The 27,807-nt window shown below is 37.4% G+C and overlaps 6 protein-coding genes across 7 annotated transcripts; 3 read left to right on the plus strand and 3 right to left on the minus strand.

Moving 5' to 3' along the window:
* On the plus strand, positions 295-4,750 carry LOC18611399 (probable beta-D-xylosidase 6). The gene is made up of 6 exons (XM_018113947.1): positions 295-1,142; positions 1,535-1,701; positions 1,807-1,904; positions 2,009-2,359; positions 2,740-3,156; positions 3,470-4,750. The coding sequence occupies exons 1-6, from the start codon at positions 384-386 to the stop codon at positions 4,063-4,065; spliced, it is 2,388 nt and encodes a 795-aa protein (XP_017969436.1). The 5' UTR covers positions 295-383; the 3' UTR covers positions 4,066-4,750.
* On the plus strand, positions 6,565-7,637 carry LOC18611400 (cysteine-rich and transmembrane domain-containing protein A). Its single transcript, XM_007047636.2, has 3 exons — positions 6,565-6,870; positions 7,154-7,238; positions 7,338-7,637. The coding sequence occupies exons 1-3, from the start codon at positions 6,831-6,833 to the stop codon at positions 7,408-7,410; spliced, it is 198 nt and encodes a 65-aa protein (XP_007047698.1). The 5' UTR covers positions 6,565-6,830; the 3' UTR covers positions 7,411-7,637.
* On the minus strand, positions 8,954-14,800 carry LOC18611401 (glycine-rich domain-containing protein 2). The gene is made up of 9 exons (XM_018129917.1): positions 14,690-14,800; positions 14,411-14,588; positions 13,962-14,079; positions 13,607-13,861; positions 12,784-13,239; positions 11,758-12,299; positions 10,752-10,950; positions 10,032-10,187; positions 8,954-9,942 (listed from the first exon to the last, which is right to left on the minus strand). Exons 2-9 carry the CDS (start codon positions 14,572-14,574, stop codon positions 9,301-9,303), a joined length of 2,532 nt encoding a protein of 843 aa, XP_017985406.1. The 5' UTR covers positions 14,575-14,588; positions 14,690-14,800; the 3' UTR covers positions 8,954-9,300.
* LOC18611402 (heat shock 70 kDa protein, mitochondrial) lies at positions 16,094-19,713 on the minus strand. The gene is made up of 6 exons (XM_007047638.2): positions 19,579-19,713; positions 18,913-18,986; positions 18,754-18,832; positions 18,063-18,629; positions 17,365-17,985; positions 16,094-17,001 (listed from the first exon to the last, which is right to left on the minus strand). The coding sequence occupies exons 1-6, from the start codon at positions 19,651-19,653 to the stop codon at positions 16,375-16,377; spliced, it is 2,043 nt and encodes a 680-aa protein (XP_007047700.1). The 5' UTR covers positions 19,654-19,713; the 3' UTR covers positions 16,094-16,374.
* Positions 21,131-24,033, minus strand: LOC18611403 (uncharacterized protein At4g37920, chloroplastic). 2 transcript variants are annotated; one of them, XM_018127824.1, is made up of 6 exons: positions 23,718-24,033; positions 23,161-23,438; positions 22,657-22,822; positions 22,231-22,475; positions 21,756-21,943; positions 21,131-21,665 (listed from the first exon to the last, which is right to left on the minus strand). In XM_018127824.1, exons 1-6 carry the CDS (start codon positions 23,923-23,925, stop codon positions 21,446-21,448), a joined length of 1,305 nt encoding a protein of 434 aa, XP_017983313.1. In that variant the 5' UTR covers positions 23,926-24,033; the 3' UTR covers positions 21,131-21,445. The 2 variants fall into 2 exon arrangements, with proteins under 2 accessions (XP_017983313.1, XP_017983342.1); XM_018127853.1 differs by having other exon boundaries at positions 21,131-21,662; positions 23,718-24,032.
* On the plus strand, positions 25,131-27,730 carry LOC18611404 (ABC transporter G family member 6). Its single transcript, XM_007047642.2, has 3 exons — positions 25,131-25,613; positions 25,787-26,526; positions 26,631-27,730. Exons 1-3 carry the CDS (start codon positions 25,131-25,133, stop codon positions 27,613-27,615), a joined length of 2,208 nt encoding a protein of 735 aa, XP_007047704.2. The 3' UTR covers positions 27,616-27,730.

The following is a 27,807-nucleotide window of genomic DNA, read 5'->3' on the forward strand; positions in this document are numbered from 1 at the left end:
ATATTTTTTATTAAAAATAAGAATGTTAACTACATTTAACCACAGCAGAAATTCAAATATAACCAAATTTTGTCCTCAAATGTTTTATTTTCTATCTTTACTGCCAACAAACAAAGCATCCACAAAATATTAAAAGCCTTTTATCATCCTAAAACAATTACATGCTGCCAACCTCAGCTATATGATCATGTAACTTTATCATCCAATTCAATATTCTCCGAATCAACCAGAAGGTATTAATTAAATCCTAATCATGGTCAAACTCACTACTTATATCCAGCAACCGGTCTTATGATCCTCACTTAACAATCTCACAGAGAGAAAAAAAAAAAAAAAAAGAAGAACATTCAAGCTGACTGCCAAAAGCACCCTTTCATCATCCCATGTCTCGCCAACATAGATCCCTCTTCTTCCTCTTACAACTTCTCACTTTACTCATTTCAATCTCTTCATCAAACCCAAACCCGCAATTCCCATGCGAACCACCCTACTTTAACTCCTACCCAGTCTGCAACACTTCCCTGTCCATCACAGACAGAGCTCAATCTCTCATTTCTCTTCTGACTCTCCGAGAAAAGATCCAACAATTGTCCAACAATGCCTCGGGAATTCCTAGACTTGGAATTCCTCCTTATGAATGGTGGTCAGAGTCTCTTCATGGGGTCGCCAGTAATGGCCCTGGAGTTTCCTTTAATGGCATTGTTAAAGCAGCAACAAGTTTCCCTCAGGTTCTTGTCATGGCTGCTTCTTTTAATAGGACTCTTTGGTTCAAGATTGGCTTGGCTGTTGGTGTTGAGGCTAAAGCCATGTATAACGTTGGACAAGCTGGTTTGACTTTCTGGGCACCTAATATCAATATTTTCAGGGACCCCAGATGGGGAAGAGGCCAGGAGACTCCTGGTGAAGATCCCATGGTCGTTTCAGCTTATGCTATTGAGTTTGTAAAGGGTTTCCAGGGTGGGTCCTGGGGAGGTAGTGGAACATTCAGAGATAGGTTTAGAGGAAAGAGGGCACTTAGAGGAGATAATCATGATGATGATGAGAGAGGTGATGGACTTATGAATTCTGCTTGTTGCAAGCATTTCATTGCTTATGACTTGGAGAAGTGGGAGAACTTCAGCAGATATAGCTTCAATGCTGTGGTAAAGTCTTCCTTTTTACTGTGTACTTGAGGAGTAATTTTATTTGGGTTTATTTTGTTTTAGGATTAGCTTAAGTTGTCTTTTTTGACCTGTTTCTGAGCATCATTTGACGGTTACAGTGTCTCTTCTTCAGTGTGTATTAGGCTGTTAGCCCATTTCAATCAAATTTAGGTGAATTTATCTATAAGCATAAGTCTCAATGCGATATTTGGTTTTGATAAGACAATTGCAAACTGTGTCAGTCAATTTCAATTAGGTTTGGCTTTTTTTTCTTCAATTTAAGAATGTTTAATATTTCTAAACCAATATTTAGTTGTGATAAGCCTTTTTTTGAATTAAATTAGCCAGTTTGAATTAGTTTGGTAATAGTACTTGTTTTTCCGAATTGAAAGGTTACAAAGCAAGATATGGAGGATACATATGAGCCACCATTTCGTAGTTGTATCCAACAGGGTAAAGCAAGCTGCTTGATGTGTTCCTACAATGCTATTAATGGGGTGCCAGCTTGCGCACGAGGAGATCTTTTGCAAAAAGCTCGAAATGAATGGGGCTTCAAAGGGTAAATGTTTTAGGAGTTGCTTATACAATGATAAATGCAAAATTTGAAAATTCAACCTTGATTGGTTAATAGACTTATCTGTGATACTTCTGTGGCATAAGTCAGATACATCACCTCAGATTGTGATGCTGTGGCAACAGTACAAGAAGACCAGAATTACACAAGAATACCTGAGGATGCTGTTGCTGATGTTCTTAAAGCAGGTTTTTAAGTTTTCCTAGTTATATCTTTTTCAATTGAATTGGTTAACGACTTTTAGCAAGAACTGCACCTTGGTAAGGATTAACGTTAAGTTGGTTGTCTGTAGGAATGGATATTAACTGTGGATCATATCTGGTTCGACATACTCAGACCACAATTGAACAAGGAAAGTTGCAAGAAATGGACATTGATAGAGCTCTTCTAAATCTTTTCTCAGTTCAACTCCGTCTTGGGCTGTTTGATGGAGACCCCAGAAAGGGGCAGTTTGGAAAGTTGGGACAACAAGAAATTTGTACCTCACAGCACAAGATGCTAGCACTTGAAGCAGCAAGGCAGGGGATCGTGCTTCTGAAGAACAAGAAAAGGTTCCTGCCTTTGAACAGAAATGCTGTTTCTTCCTTGGCCATTATTGGTCCAATGGCTAACAACATAAGCAATATGGGTGGTGGCTACTCAGGTATGACTTATGCTATAATGTTTAACTCTTGAAGGTCCATATCAGCTTCATGCTCTTTTCTTTCTTTTTTTTTTAAATGTTCAATGGAATTATGTGATTAGTGCATTATAATAAATTTCATTCGGCACTATATAAAGCATTGATAAATGTCCTTTTTATTTTTGTAACTCATACAGTTAATCAAACAATATGGCAAGCTACCCAAGAGTTAGCATGTCTGTCTCATAATATTTCCGTCAAGTCATGTTGAATGTGGATCAAACAGACTGCTGACTGAAGTTTTGCTAACCTCACTTTGTTATTGGGTTTCTTCATTTGGTAGACCTTTACGCAATATTTAATTTGTATACTATGGTTATTTGAGATTCTTTGTATGGCAGGTGTTCCTTGTGATCCAAAGAGCCTTTTTGAGGGACTGCAAGGCTATGTAAAGCAGGCATCTTATGCATCTGGTTGCTCTGATGTGCCTTGTGATTCTGATGCTGGGTTCAATGAAGCAATTCTTACTGCCAAGAAAGCTGATTTTGTGATTGTAATTGCTGGGCTGGATTTGTCCCAAGAAACTGAAGATCATGACCGAGTTAGTCTCCTCTTGCCTGGTAAACAGATGGCCCTGGTATCTTCTATTGCCGCAGCAAGTGAAAAACCGATAATTCTTGTTCTTACTGGTGGTGGACCCCTTGATGTTTCATTTGCTGAAGGAGACCTGAAGATTGCAAGTATTCTTTGGGTTGGATATCCTGGGGAAGCTGGTGGAAAGGCACTTGCAGAGGTCATCTTTGGTGATTACAATCCAGGTTAGTAGGCATAAAACTACCGCTCAGTAGCAGGCATCTAGACGCTGCATGAAATATAAAGTTCATTTCTTATGTCATTTGGTAGTGTAAATCCAGCATCTAGGGAGAATTATTGCCAGAACTAAACAAGAGTAAGCTATCTCTTCATGAAAGAAACTAATAATTGAAGCCATTTCAAATGCTACAAAAAGGTTAATCTATCCAATTGTGACATGAACTGGAAAGTTTTCGTTTCTCTGTAACATTAAAAAAATGCCCCCTATGCGTTCCAAGGTTCTAGAATTTAATATGATGTTTGGATATTTTAAAACAGGTGGAAGGCTTCCAATGACTTGGTATCCTGAGTCATTTACAAGAATACCAATGAATGATATGGACATGCGTGCTGATCCTTTTCGTGGTTATCCTGGGAGAACCTACCGGTTTTACACTGGAAAAAGAGTCTATGGCTTTGGACAAGGCTTAAGCTATACTGATTTCACCTACAAATTCTTGTTCGCTCCAAGAAAACTAAGTTTATCAAGGTCTTTTACAGGCACTTCAAGTAAGAATATATTGCACCAGAGACAAGTACTTGATTCCGTACACATTGATGAGGTGACATCATGTGATTCATTGAGATTCTATGTGCATATTTCTGTAACAAATGTTGGAGATATGGATGGAAGCCATGTTGTCATGTTGTTCTCTAGAGCACCAAAAATTTTTCAGGGCACTCCAGAGAAACAGTTGATTGCATTTGATCGCATACATACTAGTTCATACAGATCAACTAAGACAAGCATTTTAGTAGATCCTTGTAACCACCTTAGCATTGCGAATGAACATGGAGAAAGGATATTGCCCCTCGGTGATCATGTTTTAACATTAGGAGATTTGGAGCACTCACTTTCAGTTGAAACTTATTGAAGCCTTCAAGAATCTGAAAGAATATGTATTACTTGCATGGTCATTTTTTAATAATAGTATTCTAATTGTTTCAATGAGATGATAGTTTCTGTTGTGATTTTAGTTACAATTTCTTTGGCTTTACCAATCTGAAGGATCTGGTAAGGGCCCCAGAGCAGAACATATGACCTTTTGGCAGATCGAGTTACATGCTGCAGAACAATAAGAAGCAGATAAGTGTCTTGGTGTCCTTGGTGACAGAAATGGACAGGGATAGGGATAGTGAAAGGATAGAAGTCTATAGAGTTTGATTGGCTGGTCATCTGTCTTAATGAGTTAAGGTAATTCTCTTTTTTTTGTTGTTTTCCTTCTCAGGTCCTTCTGGGTGACACATGCAATTAATCTCTCGTTGATGAAGGGAAAAAAATAATGATAAACTCAGCCATTGCAACCATTTTCTGCTATGAAGTGCAGAACTGAAGGAGAAAAGGTCATCCCTAATGTATGATTGGATGACACAATGTCTGCAATGAAATGATTAAGTTGAGTTGAATGAATGCTTTGTTAGGTGTTGGTAGTGTTGGAAGATGTTAAGTTCATTCATTTTCTTCTCCACTTGTTATGCCCTTCTAAACAAACCAGGGAAAACATATTTCCTCTGTACTTTGCCTCCATTTATTTCATTCCTTTCTATTTCCCTCTTTGACATTCACAATGTGAACATGCACTCTGATGAGATATTGGAGTCTTAATGCGCTTTCTTGTATTCTCATTCATCAAAGAAGATAGAATGTCGAGAAGCATGCTTACAGCTGTTCTTCACGTTACAAAAGGGAAGGTCTAGATATTCTAGTTATGAATGTACCAACAAGCCACGAGCTTTCCTTTTGTTACTTTGACCTTTTTCTTTGGTTTCCATATGCGGCTCTCCACGAGACAATCTGTCTCAAAACTCTTTAAATGCATTGCTTATTGTCTTGCATGTGGGAATGCTGCTGGGCCAAGGCTCACATACTCAATATGAGCTGTGTATGACTCTGTTGTGCACCGTAGGCTTTATATCCGCATCATTGGCAGCTAGGGTGCACTTTTTGGGTCCAACAAGTTGCTAATTTAAGTAACTTTGTGTTTTTCAGTCTGGCTACGCGCTGCCTAGTAAGCTTAACCTTGAGTTATGCCTTTCTTCAGCTGATAAGAAAACATTGTAAATAGAAATTAGAAACAAAGAAGTAGCCATCAACTTCATGCCTTTGTAAGGGGTTGGTAATGGCGTGCCATGATGGAAAAGCATGGTGGATTAGATCAGGAAAGTAAATGCAAGGAATGGTGTAATCAATATTATCATCATCATCATGGAATGTAAATTTTCAGAAGATTGTTAGCGTATCTTTCTGTGGTTTTACTTTTGCAGATTCTTCTGCTCATGCAATAAAACAATGATAGCCATCCGATTATACCCCAAACTGTTCTTAATTAGAGATGAATTGCCAGAGTCAAAGAGGAGCTTTCGGCCTCCCCAAAGTAGTTAGTGAACATATTAAAAAAATTTTTCTTTTTCGTTACTTATTATGGTTGAGTGTCAAGAATTTATGGGATTTGTTTGATCTGAAGAAAATACAAAAAAAAAAAAAAAAGTCAATAGAAAGCAAACATTTTTCACATTTGATATCCAAATGAAAATTCCATCATGCCATCAAAACTGAGGAAATAAACATACAATTTTCATTTTAAAAAAAGAAGAATAAGCAAACAGGAACTGTCATCCTTTTTGACAAGTACCAACAACTTTAGCGGACCATGGCTAACATCCAAAATTGCAAACTTGGGAGGTTTGGCTGTGGGGACTGGCGAAAATGGAAATACTCGCCATTCCCATTAATATCCATAGCCAGTTGAAATTTTATGCTTTCAAGGGTGTTTCTTTTTGCCTATAGGGAAACAAATATTGAAATTGGAGATACTTATATTTTACTTTCGAATCAATCACATATTTTTAAAAAATAATGTGAGGAATATCATTTAAATTTTCTTATCTTACTAATCCCTTACAATTTTTTTAAAGCAAAATTTTACAATATATTTTGTTAATTTGACAGGCCATGACGTTACTAATCATTTATACTTTTTAATAATTTATGTTCATTCATAACTACTCCATCCAATGCATTCTACTTGTATTTTTCTTATGTAACTTATGTAATCTTTTTTACTAGGGTGGGGTTACCTTCGTACGCCAAAGATTAATGATCAATTAAAAGAATAGCCTATTAATTACAAACTTTTTTTTCCTTTTTTATTTTTTACATAAATATTACTTATGCTGAGCTGTCTCGAGGATTCTCGCGGACAGTCCCAAAACTTTTACGTACACCACTCCACCAGTCTCTTCATATAGGCATATAGCAATCCAATGGCCACCTGTCAACATATTAGAGCTCTACGTAAGCATGGTAACCTTTTCTTCTCGAATTGACGCGTTATCTGATTGCGTGCGGGAGCGCCCGAATCAATAATGAACTTGGACGAAACCAGAGAAAGTGATGGACAGTGAGGAAGATTGGATGAAAAGAAAAAGAGAGAGAATAAATTCCAAGGCAAATGCAGATATAAACTTCACCACTTAAAAAGGCAGATTGGAAGTCTTTTACTCTGTGGCATATAAAACCTCCACCAAACATAACACAAACCCTTCCCTCCAGAGCAAATTCTGATATAGTCAGCGCCATATTCGTTGCTAAAACACCTCTGTCTGGTCTGTTTTTCCTTTTGAGTTGCAGTTTGCAAATATGAGCGACCCCAAGTATGCTTATCCCTACCCTGCTCAAGGTACTCTTTTTTTGGTTTCCCTTTTGTTCGTATAGTTTTGTTAGGTTTTACAGAATGCAAATTGTGAAGTTCTTAGTTTTTGCAGTACTGGCAAAGTTTTAGTTGGAACTTGCTACACATCTTTCAGATTACGAAGCTTGTAACACCATGTTATGTTCATGGGTTTCTGTTTCCTAGAATTATTTTTTATTCTTAAAAAATTATGGTTTTCATTTTTTTTTTGTATGTAAATGCTTTTGTAGTTTGTTTTAATTGGTTTGATGTTTGAATTTTTGGTTACCAGGTTATTATCAAGGGCCCCCAGTGATGGCACCACCACAATATGCTGCTCCACCACCAAAGAGAGGGCCTGGTTTCCTTGAGGGCTGGTATTTCTTCTCCCATCTCTTCACATGTCCTCTGCTTTTCATGCTTTTTCTCTTTTTTTTTTCATTTTTTATTTTCATGGTTCAATTTTTTGTTCGCAGTCTTGCAGCTTTGTGTTGCTGCTGTCTTATTGACGAGTGTTGCTGTGATCCCTCCATCATCTTTGTGAGCTGATAATCCCTGTAATTACACAACATCTGTAATCTCACTTCTATTTTTATGGGATATATCTAAGAGCAGTGTAATGCAGTAAGGTTTGATCTTGTGAAATTGTTTTCTATTTTGTGCTTTGGACATCTAGTTTGTTCCTTGTAGTTGCTGTGCCATTATTATCCTTGTAATTCTCTAAGCAGTGAATAATATAATTATCAAATCTATAATTGTGATGAAACTTCTAGTAATCTAGTCTCCAGACTTTTCTTCTTTATTTTTGCCCTTTCAAATAATTATAGTACTATATTTAATGGGACTTTAAGAAATTAAATCGTGTTTAAGAATAAATAGTGTTTCACCAATAAAAAGGAAAGAAGGATTAATTGTGGGTGATGAAAAGATATTGTGGATCAGTTTATGGAGTAGTGAATCTGATGACTTTTCCACAACTGTGGGGTCATAGGGTGACTAAGACAGAAGATTAAAGGTAACAAATGGTTCAAGCATAAAACCTTCTATGAACCCTTTCTTTTTTTTTTTGGGGGGGGTTTTAGATTAAACAAAGGAAGGTAGTTTGTGTTCTAGTTTATTAATTTCATCCTCCCATTAAAGTCTGTTGGGTACCTTTAGTCTCCAGGCAAGGTAATTAGCCCTCTATACGGTGCAGGGCCAAGGCATTTAGCATTGTCAGAGGACTGGGTTGCAAACTTGCAATATTTGGTAATCAAAGCTGTTGAGTCATCTTATCTAAAAAGAATGGCTTTTGCCACATAAACTCAACGATTCTCATGTGGGTATCCGGTTCCCTATTTATTACTCGACAATTCTGTTGGTTGGTTAATTGGCTTAATATTTAGGTATCTGTATATGAAACGGGGGGAAGATTCCAAAGGTGTGGGTACCATTTTGTCATTGACTTAAAGCATCACAAAACTATATTCTTAATTCCATCTTTATGGTTTAAAAATGAAGGAAAAAAATGAGGAGTTTTAAAATATTATCAATGATGGAATTTTTGGCCATTTACAAGAATGACAGGAGAGTTTTCAGGATCAATATTGGTCAGTGACAGATCTACAAAACTTTAATTTCACTAAAGAAGATGGACAAAACTTTTCCCTTCCAACATCAAAAAAGCTGCTTATCACCAAGCAAAGCCTGTAGAGAAGCGGTGACAATTAAGAAATCAACAATTCCATGCGACCCTGAAGTTGGTTTGTTAAAATTGATGAAGTTGTGAACCTAATGTTGACATGAGAAGATGGATAGACTTCTCCGAAGTCTTCATTTTCAGGGTAGAGTTATCTGTCAGGTTGTGCTAATGTAATCTCGGACATAAACCTAACACCATCTAGGATTGTAACAAAGGCGGAGATTATTGCACTCTTCTGAGTTCTAACGAGATATGATCTGGGATGAGGCATGCACAACAGAGTCAAGTGTGCAATTGTCACGCTTCATTGTTCCAAAAATTCCTTTACGCGAAAAATGCATACTTTGCTCTGACTTTTCATTGATGCAAGAACTGCATGAAGCTTTTAAAATCATGAGAAGACTTTAGGAAGAGCATGAAGTAATTCACTGTAATTCACCATTAAATATAATTAAAATAGTAGTATTATAGAGTATTGTAATACATTACCACTTCCCAGAGATGTTTATTCTTGCAGGAAACTACATATCCAAGCGAGAATTTGATGAAACAGAACTGAATCTTAACTTCAGGCACAATGTAAGGACACAAACTTCATATAAACACTATAATTATTCCGCCAGGTGGAGCGACGGAAATAAGAAGCACTAAACGCAATTATTTACTGGACAGGCACTCTGCATGTGGATTATGTAGAACTTGCTAGAACCATATCAAGATGCATGGAGTACCTGCTAATATATTTACTCCCATAGACATTAAGCTTTTACAGCCTCTTCCATGTATATGGGCTTTTCACATCCATTGCTTATCAGCAAATTTCCGGGTTCACCACCATCTATATCATCGCCACAACTAAGGCTACACCCACCACACCCAGTGCTCTTGACCCTGCTTCCACAACCAGCACCACGTCCGCCACAGCCACCACAACCACTGCTATTCACCCTGCTCCCACAACCCCCTCCACAGCCAGCACCACAGCCACTGCTGTTCACCATGCTTCCACAACCACCACCGCATCCACTCCCACACCCACCACTGCATCCAGCACCGCAACCACCATAGCCACCACTCTTCACCATGTTACCACATTCAGCACCACAACCACCACAGCCACCACTCTTCACTTCGTTTCCTTTCTCACCTCCATAGTCCCCATTGCATGAATCTTTTTTGGGTATCATTGCATTTTCTAAGGTCACATCACCATCTAAATTGACTTCAGTTTCTATGGAGGCGGTCAGGTTGACATGGTCATTCTCAACTTCTGTTGCACTATCTACCTCTTTTGTATTTTTGACATCAATGGTCAAGCCAATATGTCCTTTCTTCTTCAAAATGTGAGAAAGTATAAAAGCTGATATCAATCCAGGCAAAACAAACCATTTCTCCTTTGCCTATTCAGGTTTAAAAAGAAACGTAGAAACGTAAGTTGCAAGTTCTTTTGTAATTGTATATTTGTATGTCAAATATATAGGTAAACTACCTTCAGACATCCAGATTTCAAGTCAAGCAATGCAACGGCCGTTCCATATGGATGTTCTGCAGAAAACTCAACAGCAGTCATAAAGTCACCTTCATTTCTCTTCTTCTCACAATGTTTGGGTTCATAATCCAGTTTTCTGCCAAGAAAAACTTTTACCTGTTCAAAGATGATAAGTTCAGTGGAGTTAATTTAGTATCATAATCAAAACAAAGGGAAGTTTCTCTGCAGATATACTGTAAGGAAGTATTTCAGTAAGAGTACAGCAATAACACTAAAAATTAGATTAATACATATCATGTATACACACAGAGCTAATACATGTAAAGACTTGGGCAGAGAAAATTCAAAGAAATAAGCAATAAAATTACTTAATATGATCTCCATGAGCTCTGTGAAGAGATAGATGAATGATTCAGGTAGCCAATCATGTTGGGGATGTTTGTGTGTACACACATACATATGCAGGTCGGTAGTATATGTGAGTACAAGGGTTGGTCCCTTTTGTAGGGTGGGTCAGGTTGGCAGTTGACATAAGGGAAGAACCTTTACTGCTCTATGCTTTAGTTGCCAAAATGAAAGATCTACTAGAATTTAAGAATAGGGTGATAATGCAGTGACACTGTGTAAAATAAAGGTTTCTGGCCACATGGACATTAAAGGAGAAATTTTTGCAATAACCTAAGAGATTTAAATGTAACGAGCAAACAAATGGATGCATACCATCCTATTGCCTTTGAGATCAAAGAGATGACCATGTTCACTGACTTCTTCTGAATGCTGAAGGACCCATTGAGAATCCATTAAAGACCAACGAGTCCCAACAAACTCTGCCAGAGCATGTGTTTCACCATGCTTTGTGGTACCAATTACTTGCTTCCTTGAAAGACAGTTTCCTTTCATCTTTGCCTTTCCAGATTCACTGTAATCAAGCCCCCAAATGGTAAAATTACTGCTTCAGAACATTACATATCTTGCAACTAACAGTATGGTGAGCCACCAGAAAGATGCATGCATAGGCAATATAATTTGTTTCAAAGAATTATCATGGCTTTAACATAAAGTTGATGAACAGAAAATCCCTGAATCAAGGGTATTTAATACACTAAAAAAATGAACTAAATTATAGTAAGAAATCATAAAAATTGTCTGTATTTCTTGAATTTTATCATGAGAAATAGTTTACCAGTTGAGCATTACCTTTTGTGATTAGCACATTAAATGTTATCCAGTAGCAAGCGTCTAATAGAATGGTCGATATAAACCTTTCTTTCAAAATCTAGGAAAAGTGATATCTCTGTTGGGAAGAGTGTACATAATTATGGTTTAACATAGTAAAGCTTGACAAATACATAAACAGCACAGATCAAAGAGTCACTATGGAAACTGTGGAATCTCTGATGTGAGAGATTAGACAAAACAAGTAGCAAATTCCAGCATCAAATTGAATCTATATGAGACTGTGCAGTGTGAATAGCATGTTTACCAAACATTTTCCACTGAAATGTTTATTGATTTGTCCATTATATTATTACCATAAAAATTAACAAAAATAGATTACATAACTGCAATTGTAACTGTTATATACATACTTGTGTACACACAAACACAGAAGAGAGAGAAAGATAAACATGCACTCAAAGGGATACAAATACATAATAACACACAAAAATACGTGGAAGGTAATGTTAAAGTTGCTTGCTGGTATGAAATTTGGATGTAAGTATACCTCATTTGGAGTCTTATCACCTCAGCTTGAGTTTCATCAATGACACGTGTGCAACCCTTACCAGCTTGGACCCTTCCTGCTAAAGGGAGCTGAAAACAAGAACCTTTTGAAAAAGGGCGGGATCGAACCATGTGAAGCATGTGTGGTGCTATGGCAGGTACTGTAAATGAAACAGCGACTCGTAGGCCAATTGGTTTTGAAGATCCATTTCCAGAACTGGGCATCAAGTCTAACCATTTCTCCACAGCAAGTTTAGAAACTGGAACCAGAAACTCTCTTAAAGAGAGTGAAGCAGTACCTAAAGTTTTACATGTCTTTGTTCCTGGTAAGTTGGAAGCTGAATGTGATACAAGTTCGAAGAGCAGTTCGCCATTAGGTTCACACTGAAATGAAGCAACCTGTTTCTGCCCCGACTTAGATAAGATAGTCAGTTTCTGCTTAGCTTTAAAGAACACATCAGGTTGAGTTTTACTAAACAACACAAAGAGGTTTCCCTTTTTCTCATCTGGTAAGTTCTTAACTCCTACAAACTCCAAAAGGACCTGAAAAAGGCATTAAGAATAATGAGTTAAAAACCATTGAAATATGAAAGCTGCTTCAGTAACCTGGCCAGGCTAAATATAAGAAAAACTGAGAAACTATGAGTAAGTTAATACAATCAAAACAAGTAGATAACAAGCAGCATCTACTTTCAGATGCATAGTAATGGCTTTAATTATATGTTATTATTGAATTCATGTCAGAAGTTATGATCTTCAATTATCTTTAAGTTCATAATGATGTAGTTGAGATCTAGCATTTCTAAGTTCTATAGTATTTTTCATTTATCAGTAAAAATTCTACAAGGACTCAGCACAGCCTTTTGTTAGAAAGCCAAGAAATTACAGCATGTATCAAGAACATACAAAATAATGCAGATAAAGTTAAGCTTCAAGGATAAGCATTGCAACCCAAGAACAAGAAACTGGCATATGATAAGATCTGTTATTTCATGGAAGGCTAAAGAAAAAAGTTACCAGAAACTACCTCAACAACCTTCATCTCAGGAAGCTTAATAATTTTCTGACAAGCATTTGTGGCATCTACTTCCTTACTCAATGTATCAGGCATGCAAGGAATCGCTGTGAGAGGAGATGGATAACTCCCTCTATACATGGCCCCTGCCTTCCAGTACCTTATGCCAAATGTCTCTTCCCACTGTTTAGTAGTCCCAGAAAACCCAACATCAAGCTTCTTCCCTTTAGTTCTGTCTGAGTCTGTATCATCATGCTCCAATATCTTGCCAACAGCTTTATTCAAATCTTTGCAGTAAGAGACAGGATGCAACTGGTGGGTATGCCAGATAAGGTCAATGTCATAAGTTGGAACACAGAAGCGCTTTATGGACCTCTCTCGATTTCTCTTGATTAGATGCAAGAAACCCTTATATCTGGCAACAGCTCCTTCAATAAAGATGTCATTGTGCATATGGGCTCTAGACACCTGTCACAGAGAACAAGATCAAGAAGATGCTAAAGAAAATTGAAAGATGGAAAACTACAGAGTCTAAAGCAATTTCCTAATCGTATATGTGTTTCCAATCTAACCAGATATACTTGGCATTGCATAAAGCTTTTAACCTGACAACAAGTATCATCAGAGCCCCCTACACCATTTTCTTGGTCAATACTAAAATTTCTGTTTGATAGATGTTGTCATTCTAGTGGCCATCAACTAATCTTCTAATTGACATTAAGAATTATCAGAATAATTACTTGAACATATTGATTATCTAACCTTCAAAACAATAGGATAAATGCTTGCAAAAATTCCAACTTCAAAAGACAAAAATGATCATTCTCAGAATTACCTGATAAAAGAAAGGACTCTGCCTTTTAACAGCCGAAATTAGATCATATTTAGTGTGTTTTTCAAGTCCAGAGAGTGTTTGAGAGGCATTTTCAGATAATGCTTTGGTCAAGTCAAAGTCATAAGGTTCATCTGGATAAAGTCTACTCCAAATTTCTTCAGTTTGCCTTTTACATGTGCATTGAAGAGAAGATACAACATTAGAGTTGTCAAGGATCCTCCCATAAAGTTCCTCACAGTCTGACTTGTAACGAACCTGAATTACAAGGACAAGGAATCCAGATCAGCAAATCAAAATAAACAAGCAAAGCGAGGCGAAATTTCTAATGCTTTTATTTATCAGCTTTGAAACATACCGGATTGAGCCTGTGACAATGCCAAATCCATTCACAATCCAGAGGAACAACCAGAGGCCCTTCCGAAAACTCTTCCTTATGATATTTGGCAAGTAAGGGAAGCCAGTAAGCATTGTACCTGAAATTAGCGTATCTCAAAAGGTCAAACTTCTATTTCATAAGTACACAAAAACTGCCTCATGATTTAGTTCCCAAGGATCGCAGAAAAAGCATGAATTGGAGGGAATTTATACTAAGAATCAAATAAATAACTCGGAAAAACTGAAAGAAGATCAAAATTATAGTATTTGAAAAGCCACTGCCACAGTACGGTTGACAGCCAACAATAAAACATCCAAGTCAATACTACCCAACCCAAAAGAGACCCAGAGTTTGAAAACGGGAAAATGATGACTCTAGCAACAAAAATTTAGAAACAATCGGGATTTTGAATTGTAAAAAGTGATCACCTGTAAATGGCTCTTTGGAGAGTAGGACCATCATAGAGCCAACGATTCCTATCTACAGCTGCAAGAAACTCAAGCTGCTTCTTGGCTGCAGCCACAAGGTCCAGACTTATCTCTGTCTTTTGTGCTTCAATCCATTCCAATTCTTGCTCTTTCTCCAATTCCATCCCTTAATTCCCACCTATAAAACAATCCCATCATTAACAAAACAACAATAATAATGAACCCAATAACAAGAATTATAATTGAATTTTATAACCCATAAAATCTCGATAAGAATACAGGAAAAATGGTCAGGTAACCGCCTGGAAAGCAATGGGTGCTCAATGTATAAGTAATAACTGTCGCGTGTTTTATTTCAGTTGGCTTCCTGGCGTAGATGCATTCTCAGCTGCCATACTTATAACGAGTTACGTGGTCCGAATGAAGTAACTAAAATGACCAAAGTATCCTTTCAATGTTTCGTTTTTCCTTCTCGACTGTCTATGAAGTGTCCAAATTACCCTTGGGAAAGGAAATCTTATCAGGTGTCGGGTGATGGCTAATTGGCTATGTGTTGACCTTAAAATTGTGCCATTTCAAAAGGGTTTAACTCTTTTTAAGTTTCAACAATTTATTCTTTGATGTATTTATTGAAGTAATTAAGCATTTACTTGGGGGGGTCAAAGGTCTTTTTCACAAGGGAGAATATGCTTCAATTATCTCTCTCTCTCTCACTGCATTTTCCATGTTTTTTCTTTCTTTTGTTTGGATTAATGTCAAAGAAAAAAAAAACCCCAAATTAAGAAATAAAAAAATATTAGTATGTCATTGATATGGACTTGAAACTTGCATTGAAGTTGTCTAATCTTTAATTATTTTCTTTCTTACATCTTTATCTTAACTTCATAAATTTTTTATGATAATTTTCGAAGAAGTAAGAAGGAGAATATGGTAGAACCTTCACAACATAATGGAACAAAACCCATGAACCATGAGCTCTTGGCCTAGTGCTAGTGCTGAGCTTTTTACAAAGCTGTGTGTTCCAATCCAAGGTACCCCCTCTCTAAGAGGCTTTGAAAAAAAAACAGAAGCAAAGCCTAAGGGTTGTTTCTTTTGATAATCGAAATCAATGTGATTTCCTACAATAAGCACAAAAAAATCTCCAAAAACAGAAAAAGTTTTCTTGTACTAAAAGTCTGCTCATTCGAATTATTGGCTTTCTTTTTCATTAGGTGGGGAAATATGTGGACTAGAAGACAAAAGCTTGGCTACAATTATTAGCCTTTGTCTAATCTCAGATTAGACAAAATTGAACAATTCAAAAAGGAGGATACTGTGGATCCAACCGCCTGTCACGATGTTGGTGTTGTTTCTCTTGTTGATTTCTTTCGTGTACGAAACACGCGCAGAGAAGAGAAGGTAGTACATAGTACAGAAAGTGATGTGCAGTACAATGCTTGCTTAATGCAAGTGCAAATGCCGTGAGCTTTTTTGAAATAGATAATTGAATCTTCCAAACCCAAATTGGTAAAAGCCATGTCTCATGGTTGATGATGTCTCTCTCACGTTTTCACTGTGGCGTAATGATGAATCCACAGCTCCAAATGTTCAAATAATTAACATTATTTCCTTATTAACATCAATTTGTATAAGCCCCATTGTCCAAATAGACTTCCTAATATTCAAAACCAACATGAAGCAGAGTATGAGCAAATTGTACAGTCCTATATGACAATCAGAAAGGTTTCCTTTCTTTATGAGGATCAAGATATAAGTAGAGTGCTCAATGAAAATGGATTTTAAAATGCAAAAAAGAGCATAAAACCTTCCTAACAAGGAGAATTAGGATTGCATCCGCAATCCTGTACCTTCAGGGTTTTAAATGAACATCTATTATAACTCAATTAGATACAAATTTGCCAAAATCATGATCTAATCAATAATGTAAGAATATATGTCAGGTATCATGCATTCTGACCCTGCCTTTATTTCCTGGCCTCCTGATATTCTGCTTCTGGGGCCTGATCCTCACCCTGGGACCCTCCAGAGGAACCGCCAGCACTACCAGAACCCTTACTCATGTGCTCACCAATCTTTGAAACAGCCTTATTTGCAGCGTCCATTTTGGCCTTGATTTCATCTATATTGTCCCCAGCCATTGCTTTCCTCAAATCCGCCACAGCAGACTCTATCTCTGATGCAATCTCACTGGGAATCTTGTCTCTGTATTCATTCAAGCTCTTCTCAACACTGTATACGGTTGTGTCAGCACTATTTCTCAAGTCAATCAAAGTTTTTCTCTCCTCATCTCTCTGAGCATGCAACTCAGCCTCTTTCACCATCTTCTCAATCTCATCCTCGGAAAGACCTCCAGATGATCGGATTGTGATCTGCTGTTCTTTTCCTGTTGCCTTATCCTTAGCAGAAACAGTTACAATTCCATTGGCGTCAATGTCGAATGCGACTTCAATTTGTGGCATGCCTCTAGGTGCAGGTGGAATACCAACAAGATCAAACTCACCCAAAAGCTTATTGTCAGCAGCCATGTGACGTTCACCTTGAAGAACTTTAATTCCAACCTGAGTCTGGTTGTCTGCTGCAGTAGAGAAAACCTGAAACCACAAACTTTAGTATAATTTGTTGTCCAAAAGATATCTCAACACATCTTGAGATGTGAACAGAGGATTGTTAAAAACTTAAAATAGTATGCCGTCAATAGCAGCAAGCAAAAACACTAAGCTATCCTTTTACGACAATAACACTTATCTACACAAGATGGCAAGGATTCATTTGTGCAGACATGTGTATGCATTGGCAAAACATTCTAGTGTTGCAGGCTACATACGTATTACTAACAGATAGAGAATAGCTTACGCACTCTGATACAAAGTCTATAGGCACAACATAATCAACTTTTAGTTTTAAACACTGGCAGCAAAGTTATTGTACTCTCCAATATATATGACGCAACTGACCTGTGATTTTTTTGAAGGAATAGTCGTATTTCTGTTGATCAACCTAGTAAAAATTCCTCCAAGTGTTTCAATACCAAGTGACAAAGGAGTTACATCCAACAGAAGCAACTCCTTAACATCACCTCGAAGGATACCACCTTGAATAGCAGCTCCCATTGCAACTGCCTCATCAGGATTAACCCCTTTGCTTGGAGACTTGCCGAAAATTTCTGCAACAGTTTCTTGCACCCTGGGGACACGAGTCATTCCACCAACAAGCAATACTTCATCTACATCATTGATGGATATCCCAGCATCCTTCAAACAATTCTTACATGGAATTCTAGTTCTCTCAATTAAGCTGCTCACCAGACCCTCAAACTTGGATCTGGTTAGAGTTATATTTAAATGTTTTGCTCCAGATGCATCAGCAGTTATAAATGGAAGGTTGATTTCAGTTTGGGATGTAGATGAAAGTTCAATCTTAGCCTTTTCAGCTGCTTCCCGAAGCCTTTGCAGGGCAAGCCTGTCCTTTGAGAGATCAATGTTATCAGTTCTCTTGAACTCACTCACCAAGTATTCTAATAGTGCATTGTCAAAGTCCTCTCCACCCAAGAAGGTGTCTCCATTGGTTGCTTTTACCTGATAAAGAGATCCCTAAGTAAATCGACTTAGCAAAAGCAATGAACAAAACATCAAATAAGGAAAAAGAAGCATACCTCGAAAACACCATTAGAAATTTCTAATATAGAAACATCAAAAGTTCCACCTCCAAGGTCAAATACTGCTATGATACCTTCTTTGTTATTCATCCCATAGGAAAGCGCAGCAGCAGTTGGTTCATTGATAATCCTTTCAACATCTAACCCAGCAATCCGCCCAGCATCCTTGGTGGCTTGTCTTTGTGCATCATTAAAATAAGCAGGAACAGTTATGACAGCTTTGGTCACTGTTTTACCAAGGTACGCCTCTGCAGTTTCCTTCATCTTTGTTAGAACGAATGCACCAATCTGGCTCGCAGAATAAGTTTTTCCATTGGCTTCAAGCCAGGCATCCCCATTGGGAGCTCTAACAATCTTGTATGGTACCATCTTCATTTCTTTCTGTGTCTGGGGATCATCAAAACGTCTCCCTATCAGACGTTTGGTTCCAAAAAATGTGTTTGTTGGGTTGGTCACAGCCTGACGCTTGGCTGGGGTTCCAACAATTAGCTCCCCCTGCTGGTTGAAGGCAACCACTGATGGCGTGGTTCGAGCTCCTTCAGCATTCTCAATTACTCTAGGGTTCTGCAAAATGCATAAAGAAAAACTCAAATAATCTGAGTAGAACATAGTTCCCCAAAATGAAAGGGAATTCTATTATGTACTTCAACAAAGATTAGTAATATTAATAGGAAAAAGTATAATCTACCTTTCCCTCCATCACCGATACACATGAATTGGTTGTACCCAAGTCAATACCGATAACCTCATTACCAACAGGTCGTGAGCTGTATGGCAGGGACAACAAGACATTAGCAAACAAAAAGCCATTGAGATGGATAATGTTTTGAAGAAACAATAAGATCACCTGAAGGGTCTCGCCAAGGATGCCCATCTGACTAATGGAGAGCTAGCCAATGATGTCTTTGCATTTCCAGTCAACTATGACAAAAACATAAAGAACGCTAGTAAGCTTTAACGGCCAATTATATTCTACTACTACAAAAATCCACATTGGAATATCTCATCCTGAAGATCCCTAACACAATATTTCAAATTTGTTTACTAACGTTAACTCAGAAAAGTTCATAACTCTAAAACTATTCTAGTCCATAATTATTAACAATCCAACAGCTCATGACTAACCAAAAGGAACCCAATCCGACATAACTTAAACCCAACAAAGAAAAAGAGCCATTTTTTTCCTTTTAGCATTGATCTGATCATTTGATTAAAAGGCTAAGACCCAAAATCAAGAAAATAAAACAAAGGCAGAAAAACTTCATTAATGTTGCTGCAATATAAAATCTTTGACCTTTAAACAAACATTGAAAATAAGCAAAGACTATACAATTTCCCCATTAAGGAATGAAAATTAAAACAGAATTCTAAATCAGATAACATGAAAGGAAAAGAAAATAAAAAACGAAAAGAACATCAAGCAAAAAGCATTGACTTTTGACAGCAAAAAGACCGAAACTTTGAAGAAAAGTTAAAACCCAAAAGACCCAAAATACAGAAATGAGAAACTTACCGATCTGCAAGCAGAGAGAGAAGCAGCATGAAGCTCACGGCGTTGTAAAGCACGACGAAGAACTGAAGCAGCCATGAGAGGAGCAAAAAGCTAAAGCCTTTATGAGGACCAGAGGGTTTAAGACTGTTTTAGGGTTTTAGGGAAATGGTGGTGGGTTCTATTTAACATGATGGGTTTTGTGATGGAATGACAGTTTTGGCCTTATGTCATTTTGAGAATAACGGTGTCTATTGGTGGGTTTGGATGGTAAAGTAGGAATAAAACAAAACATGTCAAGAGAAATTAAATTTAAGTTGTGTTTGTTATGTTAGAATGTGATTGCCATTTGATATAATACGAAGAAGTAATGATTATAAGAAATGTGATTATTGGAGATTACATTATATTGTTTCGTTTGAAAACATTGAAAATGTAATATAAATTTACAAAATTATATTTTTATATATAAAAATATAAAATTAAATAAATTTATATGTAAAATTTTAACTTTTCAATTTTATTTTTTGAAATAATAAATAATAACATGATAAAAATAATAAAATATTTTTAAATATTAATTATTTAAATATTAAAATTACTAAATATTTATTTTTATTTTAAAGTTATAAAAATTAAAATAATAATACTTAGAATTATGGCATGAATAATAAAAAATATTTTCAAAAAAAATTATTGATAGATCAATTATCAATAGATATTCTCATCTATTGATATATGTATTATTTTAATAAGTTTTTTTTTTCTCATAATTGCGGCATCCAAATCATTTTTTTCTTAAATCTTCTCAATTTCTTAGTAAATTTCTTCAATTTTAAAATGTTTAAAGTGTTTTTCTCTCAATTTTCAGCATAAAAAACACAAATGTTTCTCAAAATAAGAAAATTTGAATTAAGGTTTCGTAAAACAAGTCTCAATTTATCTAATTCTATAAAAAATTTGACGGTGAAATTTGATCCAAATGTATTGATAACTGGCTACTATGAACAATGAGAAGAAGGAAAAAAAAAGGCAAGAAGGAAGAAGAATAGAACAGAAAATAGAAGAGAAGGGTTAGGAGATTAAGTTGGAGAGAAATTTTTTTTTACTTTTCTTTTGCAGAGAGAAAATTGACATTTCCTTCTCTCATTATAATCACATTGCAAATGAGAGAACTTTCTCATCTCAAAACACCAACCAAACAATGTGATGTCCCTCAGCCACCGTCTACCAAATGCGCTTAGGGGCAACCAGTCATGAGGAAATGCAGGTCAAAAAAGACTTCTGCTTTGCCTTCTTAGGCAAGTTTTAATAGTAAATTATTTTGGGCCCAGCTGGTCTGGTCTAAGCATACCAAACGCCCCCTTAGACTACGCTTCGTGGGCAACAAGCCATGAGGAAATACAGGTCAAAAAAGACTTGTCCGCTTTGCCTTATTAGGCAAGTTTTGATAGTAAATTATTTTGGGCCCAGCTGGGCCTGTCCTCGGCAGTTCAAAGCCTGGTCGGGACTAGAATCTTACTGCGTAGTTTCTAGTTTGCATCCATGTATAATAACGAAGAAAGAAACTTTGATGTCAAGGGTCGCACTGTGACAAAATTAACAGTGCATTTGATACTAATGGATAAAAAGATGACAATGAAAGTTTTCTCCATCTAATAGTTGAATTATACCACCTCATTTCGTACCCGGTAGCTCAAAGAAGTAATATCCTCCCACATTGCCACTCCTTAAAAAAATACAGCATAAAGATCCAAAACTTGTCTGTATGAGCTATGAATGAATCACATTCTAAGATTCACCATGAAAACCTAACTTCTTTTTCTAGCAGAAAAACATGTCGGTGGTTGCTAGATGGTCCTCGTATATATTGATGAATATAGGTTATAGTTTAGAACTCTTCCAATTCAGTTTTATCCTCTGAATGCTCTGTTGCTGTTGTCCTTTGATCCAAGTACTCTTCTTCAATTGTTTCCTTGAGGATGAACAGCCTTTGTATAACCATAGGTTGAGTCATGTTTTTAGCTTCTTTGATGTCAGTCTCCTCCTTATTCAGAAAGTACGCATCCAGCAAGATCTTAATCCACTTATTCAGCTCTTTTGGAGTACTGCTAAACCACGTAATGGCAAACAAATAGAACACGTCATGCTGCTATAATAAAAGGTGCTACAATAATTTGAAGATGAAGAAATTTGCTTACGTGTATAAAGCATTAGGATCCTTGGCTTCATGTTCGTCCCCTGGAGAGAAAGCTGTTGCTAATGCAGAAAATCGCTCTTCAGGGTCTGTGATGTTTAGCAGATGTTTGAGCAACTTTATCTCTTTTGGTGCAATACTCTTAAGACTGCTCTTTGTGGCTTTGTATAAGCGATACATGATGTCTTTAACCTGTACTTAGATGTTGAAAAAGAGAAGTATGAGAATAGAAAAAACTAGGCATATTGTGTTCCAACTTTCTTCGGACTTAGATGATTGAGATTTGGCGTTCATAACAGACTTAAGAACCTAACCATGTTTTTTAAATGCCTCCATAGTAGATCTTAAAGAAAATAAAAAACAAAACAAAACTATAATTAAGATAGAATAAGCATAAACATGTGAATTGAACAATTTTTCTATCTCCTAAAGATGAAATAACTCAAGAAAGAGACCAAGATGCAGCATAATGGCAATACCTCGTTCTTCATAGTTGTGGACTCCTTTGCTGAAGCCCAAGCACTATTTATCAATAGAATCAATGAAGAGTCAAGTTCCTTTGCCTTGGCAAGGCTTTTGATCTTTTCACATGCTACATCCACAGAAGGAGAATTTAGTATATCATCAAATTTTGCCTGGGCAGCATCTAAATTCTCCACAGCCTCCAGTGTCTTATCATAAGCACCAACTGCAGACAAGCATCTTGCGGCCAGTCTAGCTACACCTGCTCCAAAAAAAATAAAAAAGTTTTCTAATTAAGCCAACTTCAAGCAAGTGAGAGGAGGAAAGATAAAAATCTTAAACTTTTTGAAGGCATTGTCACCCCTTATCATCTTAGAATATCTACTACTTTTCAACCAGCATACCAATTGAGACAGCAAAAGTCACAGATGCACAATGCTTACCATCACGGTCCTCCAGACCATCATAGGTTTCTGAAACCAGAGCGAGGTAGCGGAAAAATTCATCCGTGAAGTCTTTACGTCGCCTTGTAATAATAGCATTTATATCTGTGGGGCTATCTTGTATCTCCTTGAGAAGTTCACTGTGTCTTTCCATTTCATCATCAATCTGCAATGCTCATTCCTGATTACACAAAACCAAAAGATCCTCTAAAACCAAAAAGAGTATCTAAATTCAAAATTAACCCCATATCAGTCACTTTAGAAAAGTTGAAAAAAGAATCATAAATAGAGCTATAAATATTAATCGTTCGGATACTGAGAAAACCACAAATTTGACCCTACTAAGTCCCCCCAACAAAAGCTTGGTTTGATTGGGGTGAGTTTTCTCATTTCTTCAAGTTCCAAATTTACAAAAAAAATGAGATTTCATAACTCCCATCCTTACCAAACAAGTTAATATAAGAAAATTCAAACGCTTTGGGATATGGAAAACATGGTTTATACCTTCTTCACCTTGCTTTCCAGAGAAATGAACTTTTGCTTCATAGTTGGGTCAATCTCCTTGTCAGCCCGGGTTCGACATTGATTATAGAAAGTTTCCCGATACTTATTCCACTCTTCCCTTAGTATCAGGTACCTTTTCCATTCTTTTACTCTGGGTTTCTCATTCAAAAAGACATCGATTATTTTATCACAAATTTGGGTTACCGTATAACCTTCTGAAACTTCAACCTCTACTTGATCTTCAACCTGAGCATTAGCTATACCACTTGCTTGAAGACCTGAAAAAAGCAGTTTCTCTTTTAAGTAACAAATGTAAAAAACCATAATTTTCAACTTCATTTTTGCTTTCTGAAAATAGGGTTTAAGTGGGGTTTTAGTTTCGGTCATTATAATTAAATGACAAGATGCAAAAATCCAGAAAAGAGATGAAAACAACTCATTCACAACAAATTAAAGCAATAAAATATGACAAGAAGAAATACCCAGAAACAGAAAGCAGCCTATGAATAAAAATTGAGCTGAATAAAGCGCAGAGAGAGAGGTAATTTAATGCTTACTGGGATTAAAAAGTAGATTTTTGGAGGGAGGGAAGCTGTGGCTTTGCTTTCTTTTTCTCTTTCTTGGCTCGAGTTTGCAGGGTAAATGAGAGGGAGAAGATAAAAGAGGGATTTTGAAGGTTGTTGGGGGTAGTTTGTAATTGAAAGAGAATAAGAGAGTGTTATTGTTGGTGGGGATTGATACTTCAAGTCCCAAAAGACTGCTCATTGCTGCTTCTTTACTGCTTTGGCATGGAGCAGAGAAGAAAAATGAGGGGAGAAGTGGCTCTTTCCATGGCTGGACTTCTAAAGTGTGGATAAAATAAATATCTCCAAACAAACAGATGTTTTTGATTTGATCTTGCAATCTTGTCTTGATTGGGCTTACAATCTTCTCTTGTAATTTTGAACCACCTTTCTTATGAGAAGCCCACTTCTTTGGACCCTTTGAAATCCAAATGGCTAACCAGATCTGGTAAGAGTAGGAAATACGGATTTAGTTAACAAAGTTGTCCAAAGGGAGGATAAATGTTACAGTGCTAACCAATCTGCTCTGAAAACTCAAAACACTTTCAGTGGAAGGAAAAAAACAAAAGTATAAACCATGTCCAACACTCACAAAATTTAATGTCAGCTACAAACCCAACAAAAAGTTCAAAAACTTTTTGATCCTATTGGTTGATGTTTGAATGTATTTCAAAACTCTTGGGAATATGCATCATCAAATCCAATATTAATAAGAAAAAGTTTTAGCACTAATAGAGAAAGGAGCTTCATTTTACACACCCTGTTGAGAACTAAGTTGACATTGACATTTTTATTTTTCTCAAGTACAAGTGATTAGTAAATCCGTCATTCACCAATAAAAACAAAGGTTTAATTCTCTACTCCTCCAGCCAGGGACACCTCAGAACCGGCAAAGCCCAATTGCTAATGAAATCTTGCCAATCAGTTCTTTACACTTGTCAAATGCTGTGCATCTTACTTAGAAAGGAAACGTAATGTAAGGTTGATTTGCTGAATATTGCATGAAACCGTGTACATGCATCCAAAGGAATGGGTTAAGGGTAGGAAAATCCAGAGCCACAATGAAGATGCTAACGCCAAATTGAGAGGATGAAGACTACAAGAAGTCATTTCTTTCTTTTCGATCAAAACGACTAGAATCGGATTCTTCAATGAAGACAGCCCCATATAAAACTTTGGAACTACCTCCTCGATCTGCCCCACCAGCTGTAAAAGTCCTTTTCTCATGATCTTCCCTCCTTTTAATTCCCCCATCACCTCATCAAACACAGTTTAGGAGACCAACAGGAGAAATAAAAAGAAAAAAAAGCTAGTTTAGTTGTCCGAAGGTTCTTTTCTCTTTCCTCTGTCCATGCCATAACCTTTTCCAAAATAAAAATCGTATTGTTTCTTTACTGGTCTTAAACTATGGCTCATAGAAACGGTCATGCCCGTGATACAGTGATTGATATAGGGAACAAGCCGGTGACTTTGACTGGAGGGCTTGAGTATTCTGGCCTTACTTACACTGTGATAAAGAAGAAGAAGCTAGAAGGGAAATGGTTGAGCCAGGAAGTGGACTTGTTGCATAAGATTACCGGATATGCACCGAAAGGGTGCATCACTGCAGTCATGGGGCCTAGTGGTGCTGGCAAATCTACTTTCCTGGATGGTTTGGCAGGGCGTATTGCTAGTGGAAGCCTTAAGGGTAGGGTGTCTTTGGATGGAATGGCAATGAGCCCAAGTTTGATTAAAAGGACTTCAGCTTATATAATGCAAGATGATAGGTTGTTCCCAATGCTTACTGTTTACGAGACATTGATGTTTGCTGCTGATTTTCGACTTGGACCAATCTCAAGAGTGGAAAAGAGGCAACGTGTGGAGAAGTTGATTCACCAGCTTGGACTGACAGTAAGTACAGTTTCCAGTTTCAACTCTCTTCTTCATGTGGTTCTATATTCATCCTATCTGTAGCCTGAAAATTGGTTTCAGGAACCAACTATTCTAGATTCTCATGAATTTACCAGCAAACTACTTTCTAGTGACGTTCTTAATTTATGTGAGTTGTTACTACTTTCTTGCAGTCCTCCTGGAACACGTACATAGGCGATGCTGGGACTAGAGGAGTCTCGGGTGGTGAGCGCCGTAGAGTTTCGATTGGTGTTGACATAATTCATGGACCATCCTTGCTCTTCTTAGATGAGCCAACTTCTGGTCTAGACTCCACTAGTGCTTATAGTGTAATTGAAAAGGTGCGGGACATTGCGCGCTCTGGTAGTACTGTCATCCTCACGATTCACCAACCCTCATCCAGAATCCAGCTGCTCCTTGATCATCTCATTGTCCTTGCTCGCGGCCAGCTCATGTATCAAGGATCACCACAAGATGTCACTCTACATCTCAATCGGATGGGGAGAAGGGTCCCCAAGGGTGAAAATGCAATAGAGTTCCTTATTGATGTGATTCAAGAATATGATCAATCTGAACTTGGAGTTGAAGCAGTTGCTGAATTTGCGAGAACTGGCCTAAGACCACCCCCACTGACTGAAGAGGAAATGTCTGTTTCAACGGCAGCCCCAACACCACCCCCAGCTAATCGTGGCCGCCGCCATCAGATGGAAGGGCGCGGTGACGAAAGGAAAAATGACGGGCGCCTTCCCTTGCAAGCAAATGCACATTCGGCTAATGATTTTGATCATAGTGTGAGGAGCCCTTACAATAATACATCAATGTCATGGAGTGCTAGCCACAGTGGATTAGTGCACCAACTCAGATTCACCCCTACCAGGCAACGTACTGATAAAAAATCTCCAAATCCAATGAGGTAAAGTAGTTTTGTTTTTCGGCAATTTCTGAGGGAAATTTTTTTTTATTTTAGAGACAAAGAGCTGAAATGCCCGTGTTCTTTGCGTCCATGAAATTTTGCAGTTCATCCCCTGGCTACTACACATCCTCAAGTGATATCCTTCCAGGGACGCCAACACCTCACAGCAGTGACTATACTGTGAATGAAGATGATTACCTGACTCCGGATCATGCTGCTAAAAAGATCTCAGTACAGCACCTAAGTCCCAAATTTGCAAATTCCTTTTTCTCAGAGACTTGGATTCTCATGCGCCGAAACTTCAAGAACATCAGGCGTACACCTGAGCTTTTTCTCTCCAGACTTGTAGTCCTCACTGTCATGGGCCTCATGATGGCCACAATGTTCATGAAGCCCAAAATCAACCTGCAAGGCATCACCAATCGCCTTAGCTTTTTTATCTTCACTGTCTGTCTCTTCTTCTTCTCTTCCAATGATGCCGTGCCAGCTTTCATCCAAGAGCGCTTTATTTTTGTTCGTGAAACTTCCCATAATGCCTATAGAGCCTCTGCTTACACCATAGCTGGCCTGATCACATACCTTCCTTTTCTAGCACTACAAGCTGCTGTCTATGCTTGTATTGTTTGGAAAGCTTTGGAGCTTCGGGGGCCATTCTACTATTTCTTCATCGTTCTCTATGTCTCCCTTCTTTCAACCAATTCATTTGTGATGTTTGTGAGCTCAGTGGTGCCAAATTATATATTAGGTTATGCAGCAGTCATTGCTTTCACCGCACTCTTTTTCTTGTTCTGTGGCTACTTCTTAAACAGCCATGACATTCCAGGGTACTGGAAATGGATGAACAAGATTTCCACTATGACATATCCATACGAAGGGCTCTTGATGAACCAGTATCAGACTCCTCAAATTTTCGGATTTGATCCTCAGCAGAGACCTGTGACAGGATTCGGAATCTTAAATTCACTCGCAATTAGCACTGAGGAATTCAAGAAGTGGGAAAATGTTCTTATAATGTTAGGTTGGGCTGCTTTTTATAGGATTTGTTTCTATATAATCCTTCGTTTTGGATCAAAGAACCAGAGGACATAGGAAAATCAAGAGGAAAAGGATGACGCTAAAAGGGCTTAACATTTTGCTTCGTTCGAGCGTTACTTTATTGTTTCCCTGTCAAAACATTTGGAATCATGCTTATAAATGCATGAGCTAGCAGTACTGAATGCATACTTTTTCACCAGTCGAGAAAACAAAGGTTATAGCTTGTGACTTACGTTATTTTTCTTG

The sequence above is a fragment of the Theobroma cacao genome, chromosome 1 (assembly GCF_000208745.1).
Source record: "Theobroma cacao cultivar B97-61/B2 chromosome 1, Criollo_cocoa_genome_V2, whole genome shotgun sequence".
Taxonomy (NCBI): Eukaryota; Viridiplantae; Streptophyta; class Magnoliopsida; order Malvales; family Malvaceae; genus Theobroma; species Theobroma cacao.

Coding starts and splice junctions, on each gene's coding strand:
- LOC18611400 (XM_007047636.2), top strand. CDS start 6,831: ATGAGCGACCCCAAGTATGCTTATCCCTACCCTGCTCAAG. Junction 6,871..7,153: donor TTATCCCTACCCTGCTCAAG/GTACTCTTTTTT, acceptor TTTGGTTACCAG/GTTATTATCAAGGGCCCCCA. Junction 7,239..7,337: donor CCTGGTTTCCTTGAGGGCTG/GTATTTCTTCTC, acceptor TTTTGTTCGCAG/TCTTGCAGCTTTGTGTTGCT.
- LOC18611399 (XM_018113947.1), top strand. CDS start 384: ATGTCTCGCCAACATAGATCCCTCTTCTTCCTCTTACAACTTCTCACT. Junction 1,143..1,534: donor GATATAGCTTCAATGCTGTG/GTAAAGTCTTCC, acceptor CCGAATTGAAAG/GTTACAAAGCAAGATATGGA. Junction 1,702..1,806: donor AATGAATGGGGCTTCAAAGG/GTAAATGTTTTA, acceptor GGCATAAGTCAG/ATACATCACCTCAGATTGTG.
- LOC18611401 (XM_018129917.1), bottom strand. CDS start 14,574: ATGGAATTGGAGAAAGAGCAAGAATTGGAATGGATTGAAGCACAAAAG. Junction 10,188..10,751: donor ATCTCAAAGGCAATAGGATG/GTATGCATCCAT, acceptor ATCTTTGAACAG/GTAAAAGTTTTTCTTGGCAG. Junction 9,943..10,031: donor TGAAATCTGGATGTCTGAAG/GTAGTTTACCTA, acceptor AAACCTGAATAG/GCAAAGGAGAAATGGTTTGT.
- LOC18611403 (XM_018127824.1), bottom strand. CDS start 23,925: ATGAGCAGTCTTTTGGGACTTGAAGTATCAATCCCCACCAACAATAAC. Junction 23,439..23,717: donor AAATCTACTTTTTAATCCCA/GTAAGCATTAAA, acceptor TGCTTTTTTCAG/GTCTTCAAGCAAGTGGTATA. Junction 21,944..22,230: donor CCACAACTATGAAGAACGAG/GTATTGCCATTA, acceptor ATCTAAGTACAG/GTTAAAGACATCATGTATCG.
- LOC18611402 (XM_007047638.2), bottom strand. CDS start 19,653: ATGGCTGCTTCAGTTCTTCGTCGTGCTTTACAACGCCGTGAGCTTCAT. Junction 18,630..18,753: donor TATCGGTGATGGAGGGAAAG/GTAGATTATACT, acceptor TGCATTTTGCAG/AACCCTAGAGTAATTGAGAA. Junction 17,002..17,364: donor TTCCTTCAAAAAAATCACAG/GTCAGTTGCGTC, acceptor TTGTGGTTTCAG/GTTTTCTCTACTGCAGCAGA.
- LOC18611404 (XM_007047642.2), top strand. CDS start 25,131: ATGGCTCATAGAAACGGTCATGCCCGTGATACAGTGATTGATATAGGG. Junction 25,614..25,786: donor TTCACCAGCTTGGACTGACA/GTAAGTACAGTT, acceptor ACTTTCTTGCAG/TCCTCCTGGAACACGTACAT. Junction 26,527..26,630: donor AAATCTCCAAATCCAATGAG/GTAAAGTAGTTT, acceptor GAAATTTTGCAG/TTCATCCCCTGGCTACTACA.